Source organism: Coloeus monedula (genome assembly GCF_965178545.1).
Source record: "Coloeus monedula genome assembly, chromosome: 1".
NCBI lineage: Eukaryota > Metazoa > Chordata > Aves > Passeriformes > Corvidae > Coloeus > Coloeus monedula.
Window position 1 is genome coordinate 136,398,539 of NC_138781.1, and position 26,226 is coordinate 136,424,764.

The window sequence follows — 26,226 nt, forward strand, 5'->3', positions numbered from 1 at the left end:
ATTTTGTTTTGCCACATCAGGCTGTCAAGTTTTGAGGTATTTCACCCAAGGATCACTGCATCCATCCTACAGATGTAAGGGACTTTAGCAAGCAGGTGAAGGTTAGTAACAGAGTGATGAGCAAAGCTAAAAGCTTCTAATCCAGTATTTTATTTATCTGGTCATACCAATTCAAAACTGCAGATGCGGTTTGCTCCTTTTTCTTTCGGTAAACCGAGTATTGCATTTGGCAGACAAGCATGCATAACAAAAGGAAAAAAGCAAACCTTGAGGCCATCATGCAAGATTGTGTACTTTGTACAGAAGGTTATATGACAGGCTTTGAATTTCATGTCTAACATCAGTATCTGTCTCAAATTAACACTACCATTAAACTATGGAAGACTAAACTCCAGGTCTTCGGCCAGTAAGGGCCAGTACTTTCTGGATACCGATCACTAATAACTTGAGCATGCTTTAGGTGATGAAGAAAAATACACGAGAAGTCAACTGTGTTAAGTGTTATGTTGTTTAAAGCACATCAGAGTATCACTTTTACTCTTTTCAAGAATAAACTGTCTCAAAAAGCTGAAGTGAGACAGTCATTACAGTTTACAGGAAAAGAGTTTTTAAGGCTTAACAATGTATATGGTATAAAAAGTTAATGAAACATTTCCTATTTTATGATTAAGGAATCATCTTTATTTTCCATTTTTACAATACATATCTGCTTGGGTGCACAGAACATTACATTCTGCTGTCTCACAATACCACTGTAACATCAAACACTGGTTCAGTATTGTTGTCCACAGTGACAAGTGAAGAATGAATACCAAATCCTTTTTAGTTTATGAGAGCAACTAGCACCAACAGCCTTGAACGTTTCTTACCTAACTCTTCCACTGCAGAAAACAGCTGTATGATGAAAAGAGTTGAATCAAAAGCTGGAATGAAGACTGCATACCACTAATGTGTAATGTATATGCTCACAGGAGAGATCCGAACATTAGCTTGTTAACATTTAGAAAGAACTCTTCCAAGATTTTTATAGTTTGACATGTTTATTTTAGTTGGATGATCAGACTCAATGAACAAGCTGAAACAGTATTCCTCAGCCTCACAATTGCCTCCCTATGGACTTATACAACCAAATGTTTAAAAATATCAGAAATACACGGATATTTGCATGAAGTAGTTCAATAGTTACTTCTTGTTCCACGCTTCCCTTTCATGTCTTTCATGGATTACTTCTTTTAGATATGGTTCAAGATAACGGTGATCCTGAAAAAGAAGAGAATATACTTAAACTTACAGCAAGGTCCAGAAACATCTCAAGTCATTCCTACAGACTATTTGTTTCTCATTCCTCCCCAGGTTTGACTAAACACCAACCTATCAAGAAAAAAAAAAGGAAATCCAGCCTTACTTACCCTGAAAAGGTGAACTTTTTATCTGCCAAGTCTGCAGTGACAAGTTCTCTACTGCAGTAACCACTAATTTGTAATGCCTCATTAACATTAACAGGCAAAACGATGCTTCCAGCTATGCCTTTAAAACAGTGTTCTTTTGGCAGAAAACCAAATGTGCAAGATCCACTTTAATTAGTTTGAAGTCCAACTACAGTAATGTACAATAGCCACTTTGCATAGTTCAAAGCCCAACAATAATACTCCAGATATTCCCTTTTTGAGCTTCTAACCAGCACTGTAAACTTGTATTTGATGGAACACCCTGACCATGTTTAACACAAACCAAACTGCTGCTTGAGGAAATAGGTAACCAGTTATTCAATGCAGCAGTTACCTAAATATGACCCATGAGACCACAAGAAACAGCCTCTGCTTATTCAGAGATGCATTAATACCTTTATACTCTCCTGTAGTCAAAAGCGTAACAAAAAAATTCCTCTCTGCCTGATAGTCTGGAGAAAGCTGAGGTGGACAGTGATGCAAAGTCTGTGAATCAATTCACAACCAAAAAATAAAACGTAGCTACATCTGATAAGGAAAGTGTAGTTTGTTTTTTAAATTACAAGATGACACTTATTTTAATGCAAGATTTCCCTTCAAATTATTCTTCCCTGGCACCTTCATGAATAAAAACTTTGGCTCAAGATTTTCTATAAGATCAAGAAATTAATCAGAAAAGCAGGAGACCTTTTGTAAGAATCCCAAAGCTATTTACACTGTATTTCTTTATCTGATAGAAGAAATATTTTGCCTAAATGCAAATATGCTGTGATTCTGAGCTGCAGCTTAAGCTTCTGTCATCTTGAGAAAAATTCAGTAATTTGTACTGAAAAACAGATTTTTAAACTGTAATCAGCAGTGTTTTCCAGAGGTATTCCATGAGATACTGACTGACTCACTCACTATGAAGGACATGTAAGCATGTATCTCCTCAGGGAATGAAAAGCCCAACTGCCAACCACAGCAGTGCCATTTAAGACCAGCACCTTGGAAACACTCCGTGCACGTACCTCTTCATACTTCACCCACTGGTCTTTTGGAAGGATCTGATGTTTCAAGCTTAAGTCTAGCGCTCGCTTTATGCGAAATACTCTTTCATTGTAAAGATGTTCTGGAAGTCTCTTCAATGCTTCTTTCACATCATCATCTTCATTCAATGTATCATCTCGCATTAACCCTGTACCAAGAAGAATTTACAGGATCACTGAATAAATGTTCTTCCCTAAGATTTAGCATTGACTCAAGTACCATGGGCAAAATACTTCCAATGCAAAATTATGAAGAAAAACAAAACCAATCCACGATAGCCACTAATTGCTCACAGAAAACATGCAATCCTAAATGCTGACTTTCACATACTCTATTTACTTTTTTTAGTCCTTTTGTTAAAGAGGAATAAGGAAAATGGGTACTTAAATCAATGTGTTTCGTGAGACTATATGTATACAGAACAAAACCTTCTCTGGATCTAAGGGGTGAACTTATGTGCATCTAATTTTATATCTCTATTTACGATGACTATCCATGTTAAGGGTTTTTGAATCCATTAGAATCAGTCAGCCACAGATGAGACTCCTTCAGTACTGAAGAATTATTTTCTAAACTCCCCTGTTCATGATAACCAAATCTCTGCTGACCATATGAAGATAAGGAAACCTGGAGCTCTGTGTTGGTGTGTGAATTGCAAATCGGAAGTTAAATCAGGGAGAAGCACCCAGTCTTCTCAAAACCAAGAACACTCCCACACCTTCTGTGGAACAAAGGATTTTTGAAACTCAACCAACTTTTCTGTAAGGTTCAGTATTAACAAACAGGACAAAATACTACTTCTGTAGCATTCCAAGATGATGCAGATTACTACAACATACCTACTGACTTGTGGTTAAAGGTTTTCATCTCATGTGAGCGATTTGGCAGTACTGTCTCAATAAAACAAAAATTTCTTTTGAGTCATGTATTCTGAAATTCAGCTTTGTAATTTATTTCAAACGCACAGGGAGCACTGCTGCTAGTTTAATCACTGTATTAAATTTGGTGCTTCTCTGATTTTTTTACTTGCATTTCCAGAAAAGCAGCAGAAGTAAGAATTTCAGCAGACAGGCATTATCAAAGAGGAATTAATCACTCCATCTTTGGAGGAAGGATCTAAGGTTCCTCATCTACAGTTTTCTTGTAATTTTTTCTAACGCCCCCAGGGCAGGAATGTCAACTTCCTTTAAAAGATTTGCTTGTATTGTGGTGAGCAATAAATTGCAGCATCTGAATATTCAGATTCTTGTCATCCAAGAATATTCCACTCTTGTCATCCATTCAATCTAGATGGTTGAAACAAACCTGGTGACAACTCTGGATAAGCTGAAGGAAATACTGTTAAGGCAGCCTCTTCTCCTTAAGGAAGCCCTGTTTTGACACCTATTCCACCACTGTGCAGGCCAGAGCCATGCCAGCTGAAGTTATGGTGACACAAAGGGCAAAACTAACTTTAATCTTATTTGCCCTTTGGATACTTTACATAAGTACTGCAGATAGGCTGACTACTATCAGTGGGAACCCCTCCAGCTTCTTTGGGTTAGAAGACACTGGCCAGTGAAAGCGACTTGGTGGGGAAATGCAAATAATCAAGCTTTCAGGACTGCTTTGTGAAAGTTTTTTCAACTACCCCAGCTTGACCGTAGCTGTTGTAAGTCAGTTCGCTGGAACATGAGCAAACACCGAAATAACAGAAAAGGTTTAAATCACAACAACTGAAGCTCTTGCCAACTTTCTTCCCTACAGAAGTCGTAACTAATTTTGATCAAAAGCACGCCAACCTGCACAAACATATGGCAGTTATAAACCATAACTATTCTGAGAACTGTTACATGTACAGCTTTTAAAACTCAATGAAACACTTACCAAGTTTGTTGAACCCAGCTGCATTGTAATACCACTTGCGAAGCCTGTCTAGCATGCGACCACCTCCTGCAACTGAATGCGACCGTCATCAGTTGCACAGCAAGGTAAAATTCAACATTTACACGTTACTATGGCAGTATGCAAACATTTGCTGGCCTCTTTCACATGTATTAATGTAACACTGCATCAAGTTTGAATTTGATCATATATGACTTGGCCTCTACTTCTCAGTCTCCCATAAGTGACACTAAATAGGTCGAAGGACACTCATTACATGCAAGAATTTGACCCATTTCACTAAATTTGAATACTGGGCTGCTTTAAGACTTAGAAAAATGCTACCAATTCCTCGTCAAACACAGCAACAAAACTTTTCGGCTCCGTAACACTTACATGAGCCAAACCCATAGTGTCTACATAAAACCATCAGGCTTTTCAAATAATTTATCTAACCTCCCTGACTTTCGCTATGGGTTAATGCGACTTCAAGGCCACTGGTTATTATACTGCTAACCTTCTGCTCTCCTCTCCAGATACTTGAATGCTATTCCTTTTTCAAGGAGCTGCCAAAGTCAACCACGAAACCAACACTGAAACCTCAAAAAAAAAACCCCCAACCAAACAAAAAATAAAACCTCCACACCACATATACATGCTAATCTTTCCTTAAATGTGGTTTGGGATGGCAGAGGTGCTTTTACACATAATCGAGTACCTCAACAAGGGGTCTAGAAGCCCACGAACGGCACAACACCCTCCAAAAGCCCCAGTGCTCCGTGTGATACCAGTACGTCATTAGAGCACTACCTCAGCAGGCCATAGTTACTCCTTCGTCCTTTAGGGCCAGACAAGGAATAACCTTAGACCAACTGTGCGCGGAGTCGGTATCCGCGCAGGACAGCGATCCCCGAGGCCCCTCATGAGCAGGCCACGGGTTCCTCTAGTGCTCCCGAGCACTCTCTGCACTCAGAAAACTCAAAGTATCGGAGCCAGGCTCCCTCCGCTGCCACAGAAGGGCCGGCGCGGAGACTCGCCCAGCGACTGTGGCAGCGGCACTCGCTGTCCCCGTCAAGGGCACACGGTGCACACGGGCTCCCCGGCTCCCCCTCTCCCCGTCACGGCCCGCCTCGCTGCCCGGCGCGGGCCGGGGCGAGCCCAGCGCCGCAGGCAGGTCGGGGTCGGGCTCAGCCCCGCTGCGCACCCCCAGCGCCCCGCCGCCTCACCAGACGCCCTCGCCGCCATCTTGACCTCGGCGCGGCGCGCGGCCTCCTGGGTAACGCGCGGGGCGGAGCGGGGCTGCCAATGCTGCCCCGGCACCCGCGCCTGCGCCGTGGCGAGGGGGTGGCGGGTAGAGGTGACAGCTACAAAGTAGTAACACAATAAAATTTAGCTTTGTAAAGCACAATAAACAAAGCACCAATCGGTCACGCCAAGAATCGGAAACCTATTTCTGCTCAGGTATCGCAGCCGCCAGCTGAGCGGCTCTGCGTTCTGAGGTACAGATTGCTGCCTCTGCCCCGCCATTCCTTGAGGAAGGGACCACTGCGTTTTGAAAAAAACCAAAATGCGGAGGTGGAGGTAGCCCAGAAATAAGGGGTGGGCAACGCAGCGGGCAGTGCCAGTCCGGAGAGCAAAGAGCAGGGCCCCGGCTGCAGCCCAGGGCGCGGGCGGTGCCCTACTGCAGCCAGCGAGCCTCAGGGGCTGAGTTCAGGCGCTCAGCCGCAGGCGGCTCTAGCCCTGGCCGAGAAGAGCCCCCTTTAGTAACAGGGGACGGGGGGAGAATTCCACGCCAAACCTTTCTGCTCAAGATTTTTTTTTTTTTTTTAATCGTAAAGCTACAAAGTTTTTGGCATGGTCCACAAAACGTTCTTCTTTCCTCTCTCCCCTTCCCTTTTAGCACTCCCATTGAATGCTTTGCTTCCACTCTTCATCGTGGTTCTGGGAAGCTACTGTGGCAGAAGCTTGTGCATTTAACATTTCAAAGAAATTGGTTTAACTGTGGCAGCAATCATTTATACATTTAAAAATATTAAAGGAATTTAAAGCTCAAGGTTTGAGACATTCAAAATACATATACTTTGCAATAAAATTTCTATTACAATGGTTTATGACATGGTAATACATAGTAATAAGGCTAGTGGAGCAAATCTGCAAAAGTTAACTCAAACATGAACCCACATACTTCCTATTAACATTTTTACTATAAACATTATTTTTTACAAGATTGTTTGAAGATAACAGTTTCTTATTAGCATTTCATACAATCAAAAATCCAAATAAGCATATTGGGCTTGGTTACTTTTATTTAACAGAAGGAAATGGGAGAAAGTGCTTAGCCATCACATTTCAGCCACCATGAAATTTATTATGCATCTCCACCAAGAACAGTCTATTTAATAGAGGATTTCAAACAATCATCCCAGGCCAATGGAATAGGAAACATGAGAAAAAAGAAAAAAGAGAGCATCTCAGATATATATTGCAGACAATGAATGTGGTTTTTCAATGTGTTTCAAGCACTTCTCTTTCAAATTCTTAATTTGGATCAATAAGAATTTATCCAAAGTCATAATCCAGAGATCACTACTATTCTCATTCTTTAAATCTCTTTAACCTTACTTTATTTCCCACCTATTAGTAGAATTTAACCTTTTGAATTTTATTCTACTGTGTGCATTAAAATTGCTAGTTTTAGCTTCAACAATGAAGTTTTAAAATGTAGAGGTTTGTCATTAAATAAACTTCAATCCAAATTAAAACATTTGCATTTCAGTTTCCTGAACTGTTTTTACTGAAGGAATGGAAACTTCTAAACAATATCAGACAGTTTGTGTGTGGATTTAGGCAGCTTTTTAATTTTTCCCACATACAGTGTGAAGCATTTAATAATTCGGTATTAAAGTGCTTTGTTTAATGATAAGATTAAGTATTTTTAATACTCCCATGATGCCCAATGTCAGCATTTACTTCAGCTTTTACAACAGATTATCTCTATCACCTTAATATATACTACAGCCTCTTTTCATATCTTTACTTGTATATTAAAGCCACACAAATCTCATTGGTATGCGGGGGAAAAAAACTGAACAAGGGGAAAAGTAACTAAAATAATGTCCTTCTAGATTTCAGGGACACTAACAGTTTTATTTTCTTTCTATAATTTGCCTAAATTCAGTTTGCTGGTTTTCTTTTTTTTTTTACATTGCTAACCAGCTTTTAGGATACTAATTTCGGCAGCCAGCTTCACAAGGAAACACCTTTGTAACCTATTGAAAGAGTTCCTTTCTGTATGAGGAGCTTCACACATGTGATGGTGTGATTCTTTCTACCTTACAAGGAAAATAATAACATTATTACCTCAAGCAGGTAAACACAACACTACCTCACTACCCCAGTATCTTGCTATCCTAACTTTTGGGGAAGAGGGTGAAAGAAGACAACAGAGGGCAAGACAGGGAATAAATCACTAGCCAGTTTTCCAATCTCCCAAAATTCTGCCATTATCAAAAGAAAAAAAGAGGAATCCATTCGAATTTACCTTTCAGTTAGCATGCTGCATCATCCACTCTGAATTAAGTTAGAGATTAATTACAAAGCTTGCATTAGTAGCAATCAACATATTCACTCAATCCTTCTGAAATATGTTTTTAAGTTACTATCAGTATTACTGTGAGCCTTTAAATCCTACACACTTCTTACACCAGTAATTAAAAACTTAAGAGACCTTAAAGGGAAGTAGTTTTATAAAGTATGTTTATTTCCTAACTTAATTCTATAATTAGTAACACATGTAAAAAATTAAAGTGTTTTTAAGAACTTTTCAAAGTCCTGCATAGAAGCTTTGGCCATCTCTGTACAAAACACCTCATCAGGCAAGGATACTAGCTGATCCAGAGAGATGTAGCTGGGTTGTGCTGGGTCATACTGGGCCCTTCCCAAGAATGCAAGAAACATATGCCTCTCTCTGATCCGTAATAGCTTTGAGTTGAAAACCTAAGAAGAAAAAAGGGAAGAAGTTTTTAGGTTGTCTAAATTTCAGACTCTGAGGCATCAAAAATAAGAGCCTTTTTTAGACAAACTGAAGATCTAGGAAGAAAACAAATAATACACTTATTTTCCTTTAATTTATGTCAAACACCAGGTAGGTTACATTTATACATAAATTATCTAAACTCTAAAAAAATACTTCAATACAATATGCTGACATACACACACAACAGAAAACAGGGAGTGATACAAAAACCTACTGTGCTTGAGAGTCGATTCTATAGAACAACTATATTACTTTTGTGTAATCAAAGCCAAGAAAGTGGAGATATTCAATAACAGGGAACATTTCTCTGTAGCATCAGATTCAAATGAGCATTGCTACAAGGATGACATGAAGAGGTGACCACATGGCATAAGACAAACAACAAAATAGCACAGTGGCAAGGGCAAAGGTGAGTGGCTGTGACTCCTGTCATCATAACACAGCCAAAAAGGCACAGTGTGGTGGTTCAAAACAACCCTTTGTCTTCTGCTGCACAGCAATGCCTACCTTTGAAGATACCTGCCACAAAAAAAAAAATCTAGACAGTCAAAAATGAGAACAATAGTAGGGGAAACAGAAAAGAAATCAGCAGAACATCTAAAAAGAGAGGGAAATGCGGAAGACGAGATGCACAGCTAAGTCATAAAAGCAAAGATCTAAGTTCATTTCTGAGCAGTACAACAGAATAGAGAGAGATGCTACAGAGGAGATAATGGTGCAAATGGGAATGTTACACAGAGCAAGCAGAGATTTTACTAAAAGAAGAGACTACATTGATGAAAGAAGAATTCCATAAGGATGCAAACCAATTTGAAAAAGGAGGGAAAAACAAAACTACTGTTCCTCCTCTGCCTTCCTTGAATTTTAAGAGGGAGTCAGAAGACAGGAGAACAAAAAAAACCTGGACTTGCCTTAGAAAGAAAATTACTGCTGTTCAGAAGCTGTAATTTGTGCTTTCATTTTTACCTGGTAAGAAGATAGTGCAACTGCATGTCAGCATTGAATGAAGTGACTAACACTTTCAGATTTTAATTTGTGAGGAAGTAACAGTAATGAGGAGGTAGAAAAAAAACCCCAAAATAGTAATCAGGGAACTAATCTATTTTCAGTCCTGTGGTATTTTAGCAATTACTGCAGCAATAAGAAGACCAATGAGAATCTGACTGCCTAATGGACAGAACTTCTCTTACCTTTACACTGTATTTTCAGATTCTAAAATCTCTAAAGCTTATTTTTTAAGTAGACAGACCTAAAAGAAATGTTAATATTTGTGTGTGTGTGTGTGTGTGTGTATATATATATATATGTTATCTAATTAACAGATCTGCATAATCTGTCTTCTCTTGTGTCTCTTAGGCAGAATTTCACGACAGGCAAACCCCTAAGTAGGCAGTAATCTCTCTTGCATGAATACAGAAGAGATGAACATGACTACTTCTGTTGAAAACATATAAATTCACAAGACTGGGGGTAGGGATGTCACATACGCTATGGGGAAAAAAAGCAGCTCTTCCACACTGAAATCTTCAATGGTTTCTGGATTGCTAATAAAAGTTATCCCAATTAGAGTAAAAGCCATAGGCTAGTTGAAGAATTCACATATGTCCTGCATACAGCAAAGCTCCACCTTCAGCACATTAGTGAAGCACTGTGACAAGAGCACCTACAATTTATTCCCAGATTAACAGCTCACCTGAGGAAAGTGAGTAAGCATGTGGTGGGGAATACCCATTATGTTGTGTAAGTAGTCAAATGTCTGTTTGAGTCTCTTTTTACTTGCAGTTAAAATCTTGGGAGTTTTATACACAATCTGTTGAATTTCATTACGTTGAAAACCAAGTTCAATTTGACAAACCTGAAAAAGAGCACAATTTTGTCTTCGTAAGTCAGCTACAGGAAACTTAGCTTATTTTAATGCACCACTGAAATAAACTAATGCAAAATTCTTCTACCCTTTGTCAAACAGCAACAAGAAGGCAAACCACAGTAATATCTGCCACTCCAGTTCTTCTCAAGTCAGACAATGCAAATTATTTATCATTCTGGATTAAAGGGTAATTTGTTTATAGAATATCCCCAAAATAAAGATGACTGCTGTGAATGTTATGTATTTTTCAGCTTGTCTGAGATATGAAGAAAAAAAATGCGTCTCCATATGTATGGCAGTTACAAGCATAAAAATTCTCTCCTAGGAGTCCTTTATAATTTTCAATACCAAGCTGTCAAGAGACTTTCTTTTTGTGAAGCTGTTGAGCTCTGTAAAACACAACAATCAAATAGCTAGCGCCTACTTTTGCTAATGTGTTGCCTCTTTTGCTAATGTATCCAAGTTACATTTTTATAATAGGGAGTATAATTTCTATAGTCTTCAACTTAAGACAGCTGAACCTAAAAGAGATGTGTAGAATATGTGGTGTATTCAATTTATTCTACAGTTCATTAATGTCTAAAGTAAGATGTCTTTTTCAGAGACTGCTTTGACTTCAATTATGATTTCCCAAAAGGAAAACAAAACACATTTTTTCAATAAATTCATGAGCACTCCTCCCAAAGTGCAGAATGGCAAGCAATTCATTGAGTTGTTGAGAAAGAATTCAGCATACAAGAGTATCTGTTAACTCAGTCATTTCTTCTATCCTCCAGTGACACTTACAAGCAGCTTGTTTTCAGTTATGAAGTGGGTGTGCTTGCCAGTTAACATAACCAGACTTTCATATCAAACTAAGGCACTTCGAGTGGCAAGAAGGTGGTGTTTTTGTTTGCCCAGTTTGATGTGCCAAGACTGCAGCTCTTTTCCAAAACTGCTTGTAAAAGTCAAAGGGAAGGGCTTAGAATCTCGGTTTCAAATTTACCTTAGGACTTACAGGGAATTGTTTCTAGAGGCAACTATAATCAGGTCTTTTAACTCCTGGTTTTAACTTTTCTGCTTTATAAATATTTGTGCACCACACAAAATACCAATCAACTAAGACAGCATTCAAGTATGAAAATAAGTGTTTGCCCATGAGTGGTATCTTCCATGGACCTGAGTTGGCAGGGGTAACTTCCTGCATCAAGGTACACAACCGGAGTTAAAACCCCTGTGTTAAATCACAGCAGATGTAAAGCTGGGCCCACAGTAGAGGTAATTGTGGCAAGAATCTTGAGCTTTTATCTTCTACTCTGTGATGTGAAACAGCTCCCTCTTGACATGATCGGTGAGCTCAAGTGTAAGTTGCTTTGACTGCACTCAGTTTGACAGCAATCATATTTAATATTCAATAACTCTCTAGGCGACACATGCTAATATCCTTACTGTGTAAGCCTCAGCAATACTCAACAAAGTATGTATTATTCCCACAATAAGCAGTAGAAATGCAAGCTTTCAGGTTCTACCCTGTCAGTGAATCTGTAATTGTGCTTGATAAAACTCTCAGAGGATGGACTAAGCCATCCTTCAGCACATTTAGTCCATGACTGGTCTTATGACAAGCGTTATCAGCTACAGCACTTGTTTCTAAATAACAGTCCATTCAGAATGAGGGATACAACCTCATCATTTCTGAGCTGTTGGTACACGATTTCACTTTCCAAGTACTGTCCCTCCCACCACCAGTTTAGGACATAAAGGTCTGAACACAGATTCTGAATCCAACCCCTTGAAAGGCTTGAGCTTTTAAGAAATAGTAGATTCCAACAGTGAGGACCTAAAAATCCTTCCTCTCTTTCCCTCTCTCACACATTTTAAAAACAGAGGTGCTACACTGCGTATTTCTTGGTAGGTAAACAAGATAGTCACATAGAACTGAGGATCTTAAAAACACATTAATTTTAATAATGGATCCCTAGCCTTTGGAAACACTGTGTGTTAAAAAGAAAGCACAATTAATTAGAACAGTCTGCTACTTTCCAGTCTCCTCCCTTACCACACACACATTTCAGATTGCAAGATTTCTAGTGTTTAATAGTTTCAGAGCAGAGAGTCTGTCTGAAAACTTTACATTTTGATTCATAGTTATTTGTTATAGGATAATGGAATTTCACAAATTGTTACACTACATCATGCTGTTTGGCCTCAATGGCTTTACAGCACAGTAATTAAACCAATACATGGTTACATTTTCAAAAGGGAAAGGAGTCCCCATGGGTTTGAAGTTATTTACCCAACAGTTGTTAATAACGACCATCTGCTATCAGACAATAGGTGTCAAATGCACATTTTGGCAGACTAGTTACCTGCCAGGAGAAAAAGAATCAACTGCACATTTCTTGCTCCTAAATACTTACGAACAATCCATGAAAAAGACCATAATAATTAAGGGGGAGAAAAAAAGACTGAGTATTTTTCTACTCATTAAAAAATGGGTAACAGTTTATGTCATCATATAGCAACTTTTGGCAGGAAGGCACTACGTCACAGTAGAAGACAGAGTAAGATAATGCTCCATGTATTGGGTAAGCTTGCACACTATAGAGGAAAATAAATTGTTTAAGAAAATCTTCAGTTATTTTATATCACCGCTAAAATCATTTCATTAAATTCTTTCTGTGCACGATCCCCTCCAGGAATTTTATCTTCTGACAACTCTTAAACTATATGGGTATACAATACACTTCTAATATCTATTCATAAGCTCACCTGAAGATTTTCTTTTACAGGCTCTAATTTGCCAGTCAATAGCCTTGGAAGACGAATTACCAGATCCTTTGTCTACAATCAGAAAAAAACACATAAACAAAAGAGTATTCCTGAAAGCTTGTTTGTAAATTTATCTGTGAAAGAAAGATCCTATATAAACTTTTTTTTGCAGCTGGAAGAGGGATGTATTTTATTTTATGTGTACACCAAAGATGAATTTGCATGAAGCAGCAGTATATTAAGATGCAAAATATTACTCAAATGTGTTCTTTTGGAAAACAAAAATAATACAATTGTTGTAAAGCAGACAGGAAGAGGGAGTAAAAGCATGCATCAAAAGGAGAAAGTATGCTCAAGTGCCCATTTTCTCTCAGCCCTCAAGTTGTTTCTTCCCATCTTTTTAGAAAAAATAAACAACACACTACACAATAGAGGCTATAAAAGGGTTTTCCAGTGGCAGTGGAACTAACTTCAGGATCTGGTTAGGCCATAGTTTAACAGCACTACAGGAAATTACTCCACATTCCCTAAGGTGTCTGATTGCTTGTAATCCACCCTGAGTACAAGGTAGTGACTAAACCCTTTTCTGGGGAGTTCTTTTACCTCAAACATGGAAAGGCCAGCAACAGGCACTGTAACAGCTATGGCTGCTCAGCTAATAGAAGCCAATAGAAGAACCCCAGATTCCACTTGGAATTTTACCTTCATTGCAATCCCCACCTACTGCAGGACACAACTAACACCGCCCACTCGCTCCAGGCAAGTGCAGCTACTACCTCCCCTGAAGATCCCTAAGCAAGGTGCTGAATACCTGCTAAGCAAGTAATGTGGTATGCACTCATGAGCAAACCCAGAGGTCACTCTTGGTGAGCTGAGCATATAATTTGGCATTTATCTTGATATAATATTCACAGATTAGAGTATTTTTTAAATAATGAGTTAAGTATGTTACAGTATCTTAAAGAGATGAAGAGCACCAAATAATTTTCCAGAAGTTAAAAAAGCTGCTTGCTGCTTCAGTAATTAATTCAGTCCTCTGAACCACCTCAAATAATAAAACTGGACATACACATGCTTATTTGACACTATCCTGTAGCAGGTCATCTTCAGAAACTGTACTTCAGGTCCTTTGAATGTTAGGTGTCCTTATCACTTCCACAGACAGTTAAAACCATGTTACCCTCCTGTAACCCTCTGGTGACATTACTGATTATAACACCATGTTTGTTGATAACGTCCAAACACTTGGAGTATTCATATTCCAAGACCTTACAACTGTCACTAAAAAAATACCTAAACACTTGAGTCTTTACCTTTTTTGCACTGAGACCAAGTTCATTTTTGAAGAAACCCAGTCTGTTATCCAGTCTTTCCACTGAAAACAACAGCAAATATGGAGCTCTTGAGACCATCTGAGCAATTTCTGACTTACCAAATTTTTTTGATTTTAGGTAAGCCACTCTAGAAAGAGAACAAAAACAAAATAAAATCCTGTGATGAAAATTTTATTGCCTCCATTTATTCAGTACTTGCTTAAATTCCTCAGTGATATCTTATAAATGGACAGATGTTCTAGCATTAACATGCAACCCTGCCAAAAATAATTAGAGTGAAATCTGCAGTTATCGTAAAAGCAAAATACCCTCCCTTCCAATTAATTAGAAGTAAAATAAACCTCAGAGCAGAATGTCAATACTGAAGACAGATTTTAATTCCTTCCAGCTGTACTTAAGCAGATAACTGTGTTAACCTACATTTAACTACCAGCCTGTCTCCTAGATTGCAAACACATTAATAGATCATCATAGGGTATGGACAAGAAAATATATACAGCATTTTGCTATTTTAATGAATTCCATTTCTACTGCTGAAAGAACGGAGTACTATACCTCATACATCCCTGTTTTGCCTTGGAGTAGCAATAATCATACAATGATGCTATGTGTAGAGATATTGTCGAAAAATACATTTCTTCATCAGCTGAAGTTATGTTTGCTGTAATAGGTCCATACTTTCAGTCACTGGTCTAATGAGTGAGTAACAAACATCTGGTCATCAGAAAGCAAAAGGAGTTGACTAAAGTTTTGAAGTTTAGCAGAGTTTGCTTGCTTTCTTTCTTTCTTTCCAAGTCAAAACTTTTTCCAAACTTTGTTGAATTCAGTGAAAGTGAAATCCTATATCAAGTACTACTTGTAGTAGATGATTACCATAGCTCCAGAAAAAAAGGAATGAAGAGGGGAAATACAGCACACAAAGAGACACAATTTAGCCAGATACCACCACATAAAAAACTAAAGTACAATTTGGAGAGGTTTCATCTGGTTATATACAAGAGTAATTGCAATATGAGAAATATTTGCAGTCAGATCAACTTAGAGCATACAAGAATTGGTTTTATCTGGTAGTAATTAAAATACTAAATGGATTGCAGAAAATTCTGCAGAAACAGATATTCAGCAAAAAATGGGCTCTATGTTAAACCATGTCTTGTGGAGAGAAAAAAAATAAAATTACCTTCCAGTCACTACAACTTCCCTCTTTCCACAAATGCTCAAAAATGAAGCTATCACAAGCCAAAAACTTCCAGACGGAAGATATAAGAACAAGCTCTAGAGGACCAATTCCTAACTGAGCAGGCACCCCACCACAGAAGGTAGCAGCCTAGGCTCCAGACAATGACAATGGAACTGGCACAGCTTCCAAGCATCCCAGAAACAGCTAAATGAACAGATTAAAAATAAAATCTTTCGTCTGTCCTGACTCCACTTGCTTTCTGTTAACAAGTCATTAAAATTCATACCTGAAGCATTTCTTCCTGGAAAGGCAAGAAACTTAAAAGAGGGATGGCAAGATTGTAACAACCTGACTCTAGAAACTAGTATGTTAAAGGAACACAACTCTCCAACCTGGCCAAAGTTTGAGATACCTATGTGAGTGCTGGCACCAAGGTTAGCCCTCCTTCTACTACAGGGATCAGCAGTTCTATGTAGCATGTTAACAGTTTTAAGTCATCATTAACACCAGCGTAAAACAAAGCATCTGGTGCAGCTGCAGTACAGACACTGATTTGCAACTGTCAAAATTGTTAGGAATTATGGAATGTTTTGACTTTTACAGTGTTTATCTGAAGTAAAATGCCAAACCTATTGAAATTTGTGTTTTGTTTCCTGGCAACATGGAATCCATAGCAATAAAACATTCCAGAGTGATGTAACCAATACCACATCCATTTGCACCGAACTGTTTATGCAAAGGTGATACTCAGCTTTCAAAAGACAGCTATTTGAGACACACTCACTTCACAGCCTTTACAGCACACTTATTTTAAAGCTTGCAGGAAAGCATTCACCAGTGGCAAACTTACTGAAGAATCATACTGCAGAAAATTAGCAAGAAATCAGATTGCTCTGTTTAGCCCCTACTTCACTAACCAGCCACCACCACAGGAGTGTCACTGAAAATAAAATATGACTTCATGGAAGAGTTAGGATATTTATCACAAAAAAAACACCTCTCTTCAGAAGAGCATAAGCTATATGCTCTGATATCTAGACTCAAAACTACTGCTGGAAAATGACACAGGGGTTTTTGGGTTTTTTTTTATATTGTTTCTGAAAGGCCACTTACTGAACAGGAGGTTAGAAGAACAGAGGGGAAAGAAGTCAGGTCTACGTTATACAAGAGTCTACTCATGTGCCTGTTTCTAAATATCTGTACTTCCAGACTTCTGTTTCAGACAGAAATGCTACTACCTGCAAGAGCCAAGACAACAGATTTTCTTCTCTGGGATTTTTGAATACTGGGAAGTTTTGAGTTCATTAAGAAAGGCATGTACATACACACGAGTTGTTCTGAAAAAAAACATTGAATTTGGAGTAATATTATAAATAAAAGTTAATTTTAAGGACTGAAGAACAGTTTAGGGCCATACAAGTGTGAACGAACACAGACACACACAAATTAGTTCACTGTAGTGCTGTGTTCAGTTTCAGCTGGACAACAGGAAAAAAACATCACCAAAACTTCCTGCTGCTATTAGATGTCAACACAGAAGAGATCTGGTCTGCTTCTTTTATTGCAGAATTCACGAGAATTCATGATTTCAAATTGTGACTGAAGAGTTTAATATTGTTCTACAAATTTATGTAAAGCCTAAGGGATGACATTTTGGAATGAAAGCTGACATGAGTAAAGCAAGCGGCCTAAGATGGCAAACTGCTTCCCCTGTGGCAGAGAGACAGGGATGAGCAGTAAAATTTGTTGATAGGCAGTTTTCAGGTGGATGAAGGTGCTGACTTATGATACCACCACATGTTAGTGCCAGCAGATGGGGAGGCACAAGAACACGGAGCCAGAGATTGAGTAAGAACAGAGGCAGCACAGGTTCCTTCAGACAAGGTTAAGCCAACTGGGAAACCAGATCTTCAAGCCAAGGGGCTTAACACCCTGCTGCTACTTAAAAGGCTCACCTGGTTTCTAAAGATTCCAGGTCTTCAGCAAGGATATATGGATTTTTGGTCAGGAAAGGTCCCAGCTGATTGTCTTCTACACCCACATCCTTAAGAAACAGAAGTATTTTTTTTACATCTTTTTCAAAGTCCAAGGTCAGTAACAGCTGACCTGCCTTTTGACGTTTCTCCACTTGGGATAAGTCAACCCCTACAACAAACAGAAATTGTTTTAATTAAACACAGACCCTGCTTTCTGTAAATGTTTCACAAAGGCATGTTGGAATTTATAGGACTACTCAATTTTTTGCACTGATTTTGCATACTTTTATTGCTCAACACAGCAAGGCCACAACACCTTGTTTATTGTGGAAAGACCCCAGATAAAATAAGTGGTCATTTTAGAAGCTTTTGCTGAGTTTATTTTTTGAAGGAAGACATTTGCAGTGAATCCTGCACGTGCCACATTTAGAAACCTGCTCTTGTTTCACAGAAGTATGTGTGCATGAAATTTCCCAATCTGTTACAAAAGGGAAGGGGACAATTTTGCAGTGAAGTGACTTTGTATACTGACTCACACACAGCAATTTGTTACTACGTGAGGACAGATTCCCCCTCTCAAATAATAATTTCTCCAACCTCTTTCTAGTATTCCTTGCACATTTGGGCAACAAGGTGGTCAACAACCTTGAACTCAGGTATCTCTGTAGTCCAAGTATTTTTTGATGAGAAGTAAGGTTCTCTTCAATCCCTTCCCTCTTGCCTCTCCAGTGTGCTGTGCCTCACTCCTAAGATTATGCATAGCAACCATTCTCTTTCCTTCCTTCCAAGGATGGAGAGCTGCAAATTCTTTTGCAGCAAATTAAAGCATCCTTAACCAGCCCAAAAGAAGAAAGACAAATTAAGTTACACAGTCCTCCCCACCTCCTGAAGCTGTGGGAGATGCCTCCTTCTACCACCCACAGCACAAAGGGACTAACACCAGCCAGCTTTGTTTCCCAGTAGTATGGCATTGCTAGTGACACAGTCCCCTCTCTTTGTCCATCTACCCCGGATAACATCCTGTTGCTTTTTGCTATTGGTCACTGTTCCCATTTTCAAGTTTACAAGGTAACCGGTAAGAGCAAAGCACAAAAGATCTCCAAAGCTCCTGTCATAGGCAGACCACACAAACAAAATCACACATACCTAGGTGGACAAGTTTCTCAAGGGTTTCTGAGTGATCAACGTAATCTCGGAGCGTGGAAGACTGAATGGGGAGAAGAGGTTCTGCAATGATCTGTACAGCTTCTTCCTCGGAAATCACTTCCAAAGCAGATGAAGGTGGGATGTCATCCCAGTCTAAGAAACAAATATAGAAGACCCAAATGCATTTTGTGAAAGACAAAGTTGCTTCCACCAAATGCTACACAAATCTCTTAAAATCCTTTTCAAAATGCAGGAACACTGTACATGTGATAAACAGCCAACCTATTATTTGAAAACATAAAAACATAGACTCTACTCCCAGTTTTTGTCTCTGTTCCATCTCCTGGTCACTGCCCATCAACTTTTACTCATATGGCCAAATCTGAGAGTAGTACCCAGCAAGCCTGCCTTCATCCTGCTGCCTAGACCACTGCAGACAACAGATCACATCACCTTCTGCAAAAGGTCTTTCATGCCTTCACAAGTGCACTCTTGCTTGATCATAGCCAGATAAAAGGCTACTGCAAAGATTATTTTTCATAACCTGACAAGCCCACTACTTTGTGGCTTTCCTGAATCTGATGCCTGAAATGCAGCTGTTTTAACTTTCATAGCCAACTCCAGCCAAACTATCGTGTCTTACCCATTACAGAAAGGCAGCTGACTGCCACTATCTCTAATAGCAAAAGGAACAATTTCCTACTCACTAAGGTTTCAAAGCAAACATTATTATGCTTGTTTCCCCTTAAGTGTTCCAAGTCACAGAACTCAGGGTCTTTAAAAAAAAAAAATTCTCTAAACAGATCTATTTTTCCATTGATGGGAGCTCACAGCAGTAAGATTAAGATTACCATTTGCAGGCTGGTTGCTAGCATCCACCTCAATCATCACTTTGATTACTGATCAGATGCCCTGATTATAAACTCCTCAGGAAGGGGATTTTCTGTGCCCTGTACCTTTGTATAATGGCTTCCTAGAGACCAGGGTAACACTCTTGCATGTCAAGAAAACAAAGGCACACCAGAACTCTACTCATGCAGATTCCAAAGTAATTAGGATGTGCCTAATGTTCCAGGAAGAGTTGCACAGACTAGCTCGATAGCTGTTCAAGGTCTTGTCACTTCTTTTTCTCACAGGCTCAGAAACAAAAGCACAATAAAATGTTTTCAGCAATGTTGACACATTAGACAGGAACTTCCTAGGAATCTATAGGAATATCAAGTGTTTTCTTTCAACTTATTGAGGATCGAACCAATATACAATATAGTCAATTCCAGAAGCATGCATGTCTTTTATTGCCACTTTAAGGTCTTTATACTTCCTATTGGGAATCATACTTCAAGTTACCAAAACCCTCAAAAGCCATCAACTGTGTTTATTCCATTATATAGACTGTCAGCTGGGCAAAATGCTACACACACACACATTCTCCAGTCAGTCTGCTGGAGATAAAAATCTGGCATGTGGATAAACTGCACCACAGATGCAGCCACACACAAGCTGGCTGACCCATCATTCTGGACCAGAACTGTTTCAGAACCAGCTACACAGACAGGTCTCCACTGCAGCATTGAAACAGCCCAAAAATAAGCTCTGTACAATCCAAGTTGGCTGGGCTCAAAGCAGAATCTGAACATACAAGGCTGCTTAGTAATTCAGAGCAAGTTTCCTCAGCATACCCAAAGTAATTTGAAAGAATGGAAATGTTATAATCCTCATTTAGATAGAAGTAGGAAAAAAAGTGAGTAAATTTCCTCAGGGCAACAACACCAAGGCAACGTTGTGCTTATCTCCTTTCGTCTCCTTTCCTCAGAAGACAGTTGGACGAGCATTTCTCATCAGGGCAGTGCTTAAGGAGGCTTTACACTGCTGCCTCCTGTTGTTCTTCCTTGATCACTCAAACGGCTGTGTTGTGTGAGCTGCTTGAGGCGTGGAATCTCCCAGCCTCGCTCAATGAAAAAACCAAAACCAAACACCCTATAAACCCCAAATCAAAACCCTTTTGTTTGCGCCAGTACATCTGTGAGGAAAAGGCAAACGCTGAGCTGATGCAGGTAGGGTTATGAAAAGTCCTTCAAACGGCAGCTCCAGACCTACATTTTTACCCAAAACATTATACAGTTTATATCACTTTAAAGGTATTCTTTGCATGCTACATTGACCATAAAAATCTGAATTAACTACGAAGCTAATAATAAGTGAAAGTCAGGAACTCCAGATACATATTCTAGGCAAGCAGGCCAAAAAAGGAGAACCCAGATGGGGTTAAACCGCAGCATACTAAAAACATAATTTGAAGATTCGGGAGAAATGGTATCCCTTAAAGCCTCTTACCTTCGTCCAGTGCTTTTGCATTCAGATCAGGTAATGTTTCTGCTTTTCCTTGTTCCAGCTGTACTGAAGGCAAGTTACTTTCGGGAGAAGAGAAGGATCCATCCCTGGCGCTGTCGGGCGGGGAACAGCTTCCTACAGAAACGTGCCTGCATGCCTGCAGTCTCCACAGAACATCCTCCTTTCCAGCGGGCAGCACAGCCACCGAGGCAAGCTCCCGGCAGGCCTGTGCGGTGCAGCCGCGACTCCTGAGCCTCCGAGTAAACTCAACAGCACGGGCCGAGTTCAGCAGGCAGCACCAGCGGGAGACCTGCCGAGCCCACACAGCCATCCTGCACCTCAGCACAGCATCCTGCTGGGAGAAAAGGAGTGCGCAGTGACACAGGCGCTCCTGCCACGCCGGCAGCGTGAATCCCCTGGTCGTTACAGCAATTCCTCACTACAAAGCACAGGTAGCTGCCTCAAGGGTTTGAACGGGCAACAAACGGAGGAGCCGGGTCTGAAGGCCACCGCCCGCCGCCCTGCACAACAGCCGTTCCCTTGGGAGCACGGGGGAAGCCCAGCCAGGACCTAAACCCTCCCGGGGGGACGGAGCCCTCCGCGTAAAGCCGCGTCACCGCACACTCGCCACAGGGCGGGAAGGCTGGGTTGGGCCGCGCTCGCCGCCCTCCCCACGCCGGCAGCCGCTGCGCGCAGCCTGCGGGAGAAGGGGCAGTGCCGGGGACCGGCCCGGGCCCAGCGGGAGCCGCCATCACCTCACCTGCGCCGCGCGGCGCGGCCCGGCCCACGTGTGCGCCCCGCTGCCCGCCCAGCCCGGGCGAGACCACTCGGAGGAAACGAGGGGGGAGCAGGCCGCAGCGTCCTCCTCTGCCTGAGTTGTTGCGCGGCTCCGCCTCCCCCCTCCCGCGCTCCGTTGCTCCCTCCCTAGCCGCGTGGGCGCGGCAGGGCGAACTCCGCCCCTCGGCGCGGCGGGCGCGGCTGCCCGGCTCGGCCCGCTCGGCTGCGCTCGGCTGCGCTCGGCGGGACGCGGCGCGGGCGGCCGGGCTGGTTCGAGCCGCGCCGCCCCGCGCAACCAGAGCTGCTCTGAGACGAGGGGAGAGAGGGGGCGAGATGGCGTCGTGCGTGGGGAGCCGGACCCTGAGCAAGGACGACGTAAACTACCGCCTGCACTTCCGCATGATCAACGAGCAGCAGGTGGAGGACATCACACTGGAGTTCTTCTACCGTCCGCACACCATCACCCTCCTCAGCTTCACCATCCTCAGCCTCATGGCCTTCGCCTTCACCAGGTACGCGGCCGCCGCGGGGAGCCGCAGCCCCGCCCCTGGGTGCTGGCAGCCCCGGGGTGCAGGGGGTTCCCGGGCAGGGAATGGGGGGCGGTCGGTGCCCGGCCCCGGGGCGAGCAGGGGCAGCGCGGCTCCTGCCGGGCCGTGCCGTGCCGGGCCTGCGGTGCGCTCCCCGGGCGGGTGCTGCACCGCCGGGCGCCCCGCGCCCCCTGCTCGGCAGGCCCGTGGGGGAGAGCGGGCATCCTCCCCTCCTTTCCAGAGCGGTTTATCCCCACTGGGTTTCCCGAGAACTTGTTAATCCTTTTGAGGATCTCTGTTGAAGTCTCTACTAAAATATGTGTTACAAGGAGTTGCCAAAAGTGGGCTTTATTAGGCTATCGAGCAGCCCCGCAGTAACATCACTCATGTAGATGATTTACCAGGTGTGCAGTGGACGGCAGTGACTGTTCTGTGGCATCACTTCTGTACCCCACACTGGCTGTGGCCAGTCTCAGGTTGGCTCAGGCGCTGGCACGGATGGGCTTTGCCACATCCTTTGCGCACCACACGAAAGGCTCTGTGGGCATTACCCCTGCAGTCATTCATGGCAGTACTGCTAGGAATGGACAGGTTTTTCGGGAGCCTTACTGGAAAGCAAAGGGTATAGCAGTGCAGTCTAGGTATCTTGTATTTTTTTGAAGTTGTGCATACTTTTTATTGCCTCCTACTGGATGTGAAGATGATTGCATAATCATCCTTTAGATTAAATTGTGTAGTCTGTAGGCAGTGATTCCTGAGAGGTTTTGGCTAGGTAGTGCAGTATGTTTTAGGCTCATTTAAACTTTTGTGGCATTGTGTGTACACAATCACGGATTTCAATGGTCCTGTGGCTTAAACTCTTATGGTGGTGAATTCTCCCCTTAAAAGTGACCTTAAAACGTTTCTTCATGACAACTCTCCATTTGATGTAAGAAAAATCATTATTTGTCGCTAAGCCTGATACACAGTTCAGTGTGTAATCTTATATTTTATTCTAAGAATACAAATGTATAGTTTTCATCAGCTGTGAAATAATGGCCAAACCTGGCTGAAGTTGAGACAGGAGCATAAGGAAAAGTAAAACAGTGTAACTGCAAATGGTCTGAGGTATGCCTTTTCTTGTTTCTACATGTGTATGGCCCGAAGGAAGATACTTTCAGTGAGCACATCCCTTGTTCTGCTTGGATCCCTTCTAACTCTAAAATCAGAGACATATTTCTGTGCTCTGCTACAATGTTTAATTACAGACCTTTGCTACAAGTGCTCCTCATGCCCTCATTTCACTTGCCTGATCACTTTTCTCTCTGAAGGGCTAATTTAGGTCAAACTTGTGAGTCACTAAGAGATTCTCATCACTATGTCGTTCTGAAGGATTAATGGTACTGGTTGCTCACCTTTGGGGAAGGAATTTTGCCGTTCATTCTTTCAAGCAGAGGATGAGCCAAGAAGCAATTTTAGCACTATTGAGTCTTCTAGGCCCAAATAAAATTGCTTCACTTCTGAGATGTTTGTTTGAATTTTTCCAAGAGGATTGCTGGTTTGTCTTTCCATTTGTTTTGCTATCTCTCTAACTGACTTCTTCAGTTTCATTTTCTTCCCTCTATCTCTGTCTCACTTCCTGTGTTTAAATACCAGTTGACTTCTCTTTAACTCTTCTCTATTTCTCCTCAGGTTGTGGAAGGTACACTGATGTTACTTTCTCCCCTCTCTTCCTTCTGCTATTTTCAACTATTATAGGAGTTTCATAAATCTCCTGAATGATATCAGAGTGCTGCCTCTGTGCCTTATTTGGGGCACTATCCAAACCATATGCACTCTTTGAGAAACTGGGGAAGAGGAGATCTTCCCCACATGCTTTTACAATCTGTTCTCCCAGGTCTGGTCTTTCTGTTTCCATCAGCTTATGGCATGGAGTCTACACTGACTGTTCATTTTTCCACTTCCTGGGCACAAGGCACTGTAGACTTCCCAGTACAGTGTCACAAGTGATTCTTTGCTTCCCCTGTGCTGTCAGTTGCTCTGTAGCTCTCGTGGTCAGTTTGTTGAGTGGGGGATTTTCTATGATAGATTCACGCTGATGTTGTGAAGTAAAATTTATTTTTTCAGGAACTTCACCATAGACAGAGGAAATGCTGTGTTCCTTAAAGTCTTTCTTGTCTCTTCTATAATTGTTTTGTCTCAAAAGTATGTGGAAGGTTTTGAGAAACTTAGAAAATGCTTTTCCCTTGTATGCAGCAAGCCATGAAGTCCTCCTTAGGATCACTGAGTGTAGCTGATACTGTCTTTGATAAGGGTGATACTGAACTTCAGATAGCAGTAATCTTCAGGTATGATGATAATAATAATCTAGAACAAGAAATGTGTGTTTAATTTTTCTATGTTAAAGTGGGGAATAGAGGGTATTCTGTTTAAAGCACATACTTCCAGTGCTTCTGACAATGGCTGCAGCTTCCTTGGTTTCCTGCTCAGTGAGCCAGCCGCAGGCTCCTCTGCTTCCATCCTGCACCTTGGGGCAGAGATGTGGAGTGGCTTTGGCTTTCCCTGTCCTCTTCTACCCTAGATAGAGATATGTGGCCTTCTCTGAGCCCAGAGGCAACTAGCAGGAGTGAGTGCTGGAGGGGATATTTTGTGGGACACAGTAGGACTGAGGAAAGTGACAGACTAGTGGCTTCTGGTGTGAAGGTGCAGGGGTTTGTGGAAGCAGGAGTAAGACCTATGAGAATGTAGGGCTTTTGCCTTCCATGTCCCTTGGTTAATGGACTTGATTAAACTGGATTATTGTGTATCTAGGTTTGGTTGAGTCTATGGAAGACTTTTTTTCTCCCTCTCCCACATTCCAAATTTAGTGTCCTAGTTTTTTTCCTTGATTGAGTATCCTCTTTCTTTTGTTTGTTTTTTTGTGTGTGATATAATAACTCACTAGTTGACGTTTTTGTGATCTAGTGCTCTGGAGAAGAACAGAAGAGGGATAAAGATTATGCAGTTATTATACACTTTGGTTTTTATTATTTCTTCTCTAAAAAGCCACATAATTGAAAAATGCCTCTGTAAAGTGGGTTAAAATTGAGAGAATTTCCATCTATCCTCCCACGTAAGCATTAGAAACCTTGGTTTTGCTGCATGAATGCTTGTATTTCAAAATCAGAGTCAACGTTTCTGGGGCTAAGTGAGGAGATGATTTAGCACATTTTCTTGATTGCAGCTAGTTGTGATTGTATCTTTCCTTTTGGCATTCCCCAAAATAGTTTTTCCACATAAACACTATAATTCTTATACCAGCTAGTGCACAGCAGCAAGTTTCTTGGTCCCACCTGTTCTTACCTGCTTCTGGCAAGAAGATGAGGTATCTGTCCCTTGTGAAATGTATCTGCAAGCCAAATGCAAGCCTTGCCACTCACTTGGAATGAAATGCAGTTTAACACTGCAAACATCTTTGTTGATTTTGGGGGGAAGTGGTGCCAATGTGACTAAGACAGCTTTCCTGAAGCTGAGTAGTACTCAGAATCCTGATATGCAAAGGTGAGGACCTTTCATCCCACCTGGTGCAGCAATTACGTGATGTGATCACAATGTCTTTCACTTCTTTCTTGGCTGTGATGAATTGTTGTGATGAGACTGTAGTTATTTGTACTATCTAAAAAAAAAAAAAAAAAAGTCATCCTTTTGGTGGCAGCCATGACAGCACATTCCCGTGTGTTATTTGCATGTGTTAAAAGAGGGATGTGGTTTTGCTGTCTGAGCCATCAGAGCCGGAGGCTCTGGCGAGGAAGAGCACTGGATGGCATAAGGTTCTTGGGATTGCCAAGGGAGCCAGAGTTAAGCTCTGGGACTTGGGGTTTATAGCTGGTATAAACTGTCAGCATGTGCAGCATGGCTGCTGGAAAATGACTGGTAAAGCTGGACTCGGCTGGTTTTAAAAAAATGCTGTGGGGAGTCCCACAGGCCTGCAGAGAAACCATTT

At 41.3% G+C, this 26,226-nt stretch overlaps 3 protein-coding genes across 10 annotated transcripts in view; 1 reads left to right on the forward strand and 2 right to left on the reverse strand.

The window, feature by feature from the left end:
• Window positions 1–1,021: 1,021 nt before the first annotated feature.
• UQCRB (ubiquinol-cytochrome c reductase binding protein) lies at window positions 1,022–5,645 on the reverse strand. The gene is made up of 4 exons (XM_082278906.1): window positions 5,567–5,645; window positions 4,344–4,415; window positions 2,459–2,625; window positions 1,022–1,260 (listed from the first exon to the last, which is right to left on the reverse strand). Exons 1-4 carry the CDS (start codon window positions 5,583–5,585, stop codon window positions 1,183–1,185), a joined length of 336 nt encoding a protein of 111 aa, XP_082135032.1. The 5' UTR covers window positions 5,586–5,645; the 3' UTR covers window positions 1,022–1,182.
• Window positions 5,646–6,203: 558 nt separating this feature from the next.
• Window positions 6,204–21,735, reverse strand: MTERF3 (mitochondrial transcription termination factor 3). Its single transcript, XM_082290235.1, has 8 exons — window positions 21,722–21,735; window positions 20,965–21,313; window positions 18,631–18,783; window positions 17,464–17,653; window positions 14,308–14,455; window positions 12,995–13,066; window positions 10,070–10,231; window positions 6,204–8,336 (listed from the first exon to the last, which is right to left on the reverse strand). Exons 2-8 carry the CDS (start codon window positions 21,290–21,292, stop codon window positions 8,142–8,144), a joined length of 1,248 nt encoding a protein of 415 aa, XP_082146361.1. The 5' UTR covers window positions 21,293–21,313; window positions 21,722–21,735; the 3' UTR covers window positions 6,204–8,141.
• A 257-nt stretch (window positions 21,736–21,992) lies between these two features.
• The window catches only part of PTDSS1 (phosphatidylserine synthase 1), a 28,502-nt gene continuing 24,268 nt past the window's right edge, over window positions 21,993–26,226 (forward strand). For all 8 annotated transcript variants that reach the window (XR_014226967.1, XR_014226968.1, XR_014226969.1 and 5 more), the window contains exon 1: window positions 21,993–22,250. Coding sequence is in view for 4 of the 8 variants with exons in the window: in XM_082294150.1 (XP_082150276.1) it covers window positions 22,072–22,250 (179 nt within the window). In the remaining 4 variants the exon portion in view is untranslated. The remainder of the gene's footprint in view (window positions 22,251–26,226) is intronic.